Source organism: Penaeus vannamei, chromosome 25 (genome assembly GCF_042767895.1).
Source record: "Penaeus vannamei isolate JL-2024 chromosome 25, ASM4276789v1, whole genome shotgun sequence".
Classification (NCBI taxonomy): domain Eukaryota; kingdom Metazoa; phylum Arthropoda; class Malacostraca; order Decapoda; family Penaeidae; genus Penaeus; species Penaeus vannamei.
Window position 1 is genome coordinate 33,899,591 of NC_091573.1, and position 4,343 is coordinate 33,903,933.

A 4,343-nucleotide genomic window follows, 5' to 3' on the forward strand; every position below is an offset into this window, starting at 1 on the left:
CAAATCCCGGCTGCATGAAGAACTGGAGACGCCAATGTTCTTCACATAACAAACCCTTTTGGCTTTTTTTTGAGAATGTTCTTCACATAACAAACCCTTTTGGCTTTTTTGACAATGTTCTTCACATAACAAACCCTATTGGCTTTTTTTGACAATGTTCTTCACATAACAAACCCTTTTGGCTTTTTTTGACAATGTTCTTCACATAACAAATCCTTTTGGCTCTTTTTTTACAATGTTCTTCACATAACAAACCCTTTTGGCTTTTTTTGACAATGTTCTTCACATAACAAATCCTTTTGGCTCCTTTTTCACGTCTCTTCAAATTTTGTGCTGGCGAACCAAAATATAACCGGGATATATTCGATATAAAGTTCATAATGATCAAAATACATTGATGACATATTTTTTCTTTTTTCTTTCTTCTTTCTACAATCACTTTTTCTTCGCCAAAAAAAAAAAAAAAAAATCACTTTATCTTCGCCAAAAAAATAATAATAATTTCTCTACAACCTTTTTTTTTCTTTTTTTTTTCTTTTTTTTTAAGTGTCTTTCTTTGGCCCCTTTAAAAAAAAGGGGATTGGTCCGTATCGATGCAGGAATGGCAGAATTAGCTGAACCCTTGAGGTAGGAAAAATCTAGCAGTGAACTTTGACCTCGGCTACGGCGTGGCTCATGAGAGATGGGGGGAGAGGGAGGAGGAGGAGAGGGGGGTGACCTCGGCTTCGGCATGGCTCATGAGAGATTGGGGGTGGGAGAGAGGAGATGGTGGAGGAGAGAGGGGGAGGGGGGGAATCGGACGACGCATCGTTCTCCCTTGGCAGCTGGATGGTTCAAAAAGGGGGTGAGGGAGAGGAGGGAGGGGAGAGGGGGAGGGGAAGGGGGCAACCATCACCACCGGAGTCCGCGCTTCTCCAACAGAGAGAAATCACTCTCAGTCTCTCTATCTCTCTTCTTCAACGAGGCGAGTTCACTGCAAACCCAAAAAAAAAACAACAACAAAAAAACCCGACGACCTGTCAAGACGGTCATCACCAATCATCCCTTTCGTCATCATTACCAATCATCGTCATCACCCGCGCCTCGCTCAGCGGAACTTGTTGAGAAGGCGCCACCACACGAGGCACAGGATGGTGGCAGTGAGACACCTTGTCACTGCAACTGGCACTGACAGACTGAGCGGTGCCTCCTCGTCCTGTTTGCTTCCGACCTGCGAGGAAGAGAGAAAAAAAGGAGGAAAGATTAAGGATTAACCTCGTTACGATGAACAGAGACAACAAATAAAATGAAAAAAACGTAAACTGTACCTAAAAACCACAAGACGAGAAAAAACGGAACCAGAAAACATCTTTTCTTGACTCTTTCTCAACATTTTCCCGGCCCGTATCGGTGAGAAAGAGCGAAATGAAGAAGAAGAAGAGAGAAGAGAAAGGTAAAGAAGAGCGAGTACTAAACAATAACAATGCAGGAGTGGAAATCGTAGAAAAGTCCAGACTCGCCCCAAAGGCAACACCGAGATATGCTTACCGTTTACAAAATCCCTAACAAGCTTATCTGTGACAGTTATTTACCATCCCAGCAACCATCTATAGAGTGAGGTGTAACAAGCGCACGTGTCCGCCATTATCATATTGTAATTACACGATTATTGATACTATCAGCCAGTTTGTCCGGTCCAGTTAATCGCATAATTAGCTGCTCGCCGTTTGGCATCACTGCACAACCTCGCCGAGAGACCCCTGGCTAAACTTTTTTCTTTTTTTTTCTTTTCTTTTCTTTTTTTTGTGCTATTTTGGCGGGCTACATGGACACTTTTAGGTACTGATAAGAAAAGAGATAAACCGAAGTCTCTAACGGTAAAGGAGATGAAGAAGAAGAAGAAAAAAATTAATAGGACATAGAAGCCCAACCCCACCCTACCCCCCCTCCCTTCCCTTCCCTTCCCTTCCCTTCCCTTCCCTTGCCTTCCCCTCCCCCCTCCCTTCCCCTCCTCCCCTTCCCTTCCCTCCCCTCCCCCTCCCTTCCTCCCTCTCTCCTCCCCTCTTCCCCTTTCCTCCCCCTTCTCCTTCCTCCCTCTTCCTTCCCCTTCCCCCACCAACCCAACCTAACCCCCCCATAGAAACCATAAGCCTCTGTGTAATTAACGAGGCTGGTAATTAGCTAACTGCGACTGACTGACCGACACGTGTTCAGCCAGCGCCCCCTACCCCCACCCTCCACCCCACTCCCCTACCCTCCACCCTACCCACCCCCCCAGCCCTCCCCTTGCCCGCCCGCACGCACGCACGCCCACCAACATGCAGCAGAGGTCAGTAGGTCACCCATCTCTCAGGTCAACAACTGAATCATCACAAGATACCTCAGAATCTTGCGAGATAAGGGCAGCTGCGTCGGCCACTTTGTCAGCAGAGAGGGAGGGAGGGAGGGAGAGGGAGAGGGAGAGGGAGGGAGGGAAGTAGGGAGGGAGGGAGGGAAGAGAGAGGGAAGGGGGAGGTGGGAGGGAAAGAGGAAGGGAAGAGGGAGGGAGGGAGAGAGAGGGAAAGAGGGAGGGAGGGAGGGAAGGAGAGAGAAAGGGGGGAAAGAGGGAGGGGGAGGGGGAGAGGGAGGGAGGAGGGAGGGAAGAGGAAGGGAGGGGGGAGGGAGGGAGGGAGGAGGAGAGGGAAGGGGGAGGGGTGGGAAGGAAGGAGAGAGAGAGGGAGGGAAGAGGGAGGGAAGAGGGAGGGGAGGGGGAAAGAGGGAGAGAGGAAGGAGAGAGAGAGAGGGAAAGAGGGAGGGAGGGGAGGGAAGGAGAGAGAGAGAGAGAAAGAGGGAAAGAGGGAGGGAGGGGAGGGAGGGAAGGAGAGAGAGAGAGAGAAGGGGGAAAGAGGGAGGGAGGGAGAGATGGTGGGGGGAGGGGGAAGGGGGAAAGAAGGAGGAAGAGGGAAGGAGGGAAAGAGAAAGAAAGAGAGAGAGACTGAACAACTGAAGCCTATTAATACAACCGATTAACACTCGCAAAAAAAAAAAAAAAAAAAAAAAAAAAAAGTTCCAGGGAGTCCTTGTTAATGAAGCCCCATAACTTAATAAGTGCAGGTTAATAACTCCCAATAACTTCTCAATAACTTAGCGACCGACGAAGCCCAGCGAGCGCCTCGGCCTCGACCTACCTTGGCGTGGTCGAGCGTGAACTGGTCGGCGAGCTTCCTCAGGTCCTGGCCAATGTGCTTCCACCGCCTCTGCTGCTCGCTCGCGCCCTCCGCCCGCGCCCGCTCCCCGCCCGGGCCGCCGTCGTGGGCGCGGGCGCGGGCGTGGGCGAGGCTGCCGGTCGACGAGGCCTGCTGGAGCCGCGGCACCGCCCACGACAGCTGCGGCAGCTCGTGCGGGAAGAGGGGGGCGTGGTGGGCGCGCGGGGGCTCCTCCCTCAGCAGCGTCCGGCGCACCTCCTGGATGTGGCCGAGGCCCGTGGCGAGGGCGGCGCGCTCCTGCGGCTCCTCCTGCGGCTCCTCCTGCGCGCGGGCGGGCGGCGGGCGGCGGGGCGGCGCCCACGACGGCTTGTTGCTCCGGGCGGCGGGGGCGGCGGTGGCCTCCTCCGGGAAGAGGAAGTGGTAGGAGTGGGCGCGGCGGAGGGGGGAGGGCGGGGGGGTGTTGCTCAGGATCACGTCCGGAAGGGGAGCCTGGCCTGGAGGGGGGGGAGAGGGGGGAGAATGGGTGGTGGTTAGTTGGGTTATTTTGATGCGGAGGAAATGGAGTACTCCCTCTCTCTCTCTCTCTTCTCTCTTTCTCTTTCTCTTTCTTTCTCTTTCTCTTCTCTTTCTCTCTTTCTTTCTCTTCTCTCTTTCTTCTCTCTCTCTCTCTCTCTCTTTCTCTCGCTCTTCCTCTTCTTTCTCTTCTCTCTTTCTCTCTCTCTCTCTCTCTCTCTCTCTCTCTCTCTCCCTCCCTCCCTCCCTCCCTCCTCCCTCCCTCCCTCCCTCCTCTCCCTCCCTCCCTCCCTCCCTCCCTCTCCCCCCCTTCCCTCCTTCCCTCCCTCCCTCCCTCCCTCTCCATCTCTCTCTCTCTCTCTCTCAAGCAACCATTATAGAGCGCAGGTTAAAATGCGCTCAGAGGACAACGCAGGTCATAAATATTAATAGAGATTATCTTGTCAAGGGCCACGATTCGAAAGCCCTTGTCAAAGTGCATTAGAGTTAATAGGCTAATTGGCCGCGGAGCTGAGCGCGTGTGTGAGCGTGAGTGTGAGTGTGAGTGAGTGAGTGACTGCGTGCGTTGACACGGTGCTTGTCTTCTTCCCTCCCTCCTTCTCTCCTTCCTTCTTTCCTTCCCTTCCTCCCTCCCTCCCTCCTTCCTAACTTCCCTCCTTCTTTCCT

The 4,343-nt window shown here is 52.8% G+C and overlaps 1 protein-coding gene across 1 annotated transcript in view; it reads right to left on the minus strand.

The window, feature by feature from the left end:
- Positions 1–796: 796 nt before the first annotated feature.
- Positions 797–4,343, minus strand: part of LOC138866427 (uncharacterized) — a 4,442-nt gene continuing 895 nt past the window's right edge. Inside the window, exons 2-3 of the mRNA XM_070138974.1 lie at positions 3,147–3,658; positions 797–1,210 (exon numbers count right to left, since the gene is read on the minus strand). Coding sequence (XP_069995075.1) covers positions 1,088–1,210; positions 3,147–3,658 — 635 coding nt within the window. The 3' untranslated portion in view covers positions 797–1,087. The remainder of the gene's footprint in view (positions 1,211–3,146; positions 3,659–4,343) is intronic.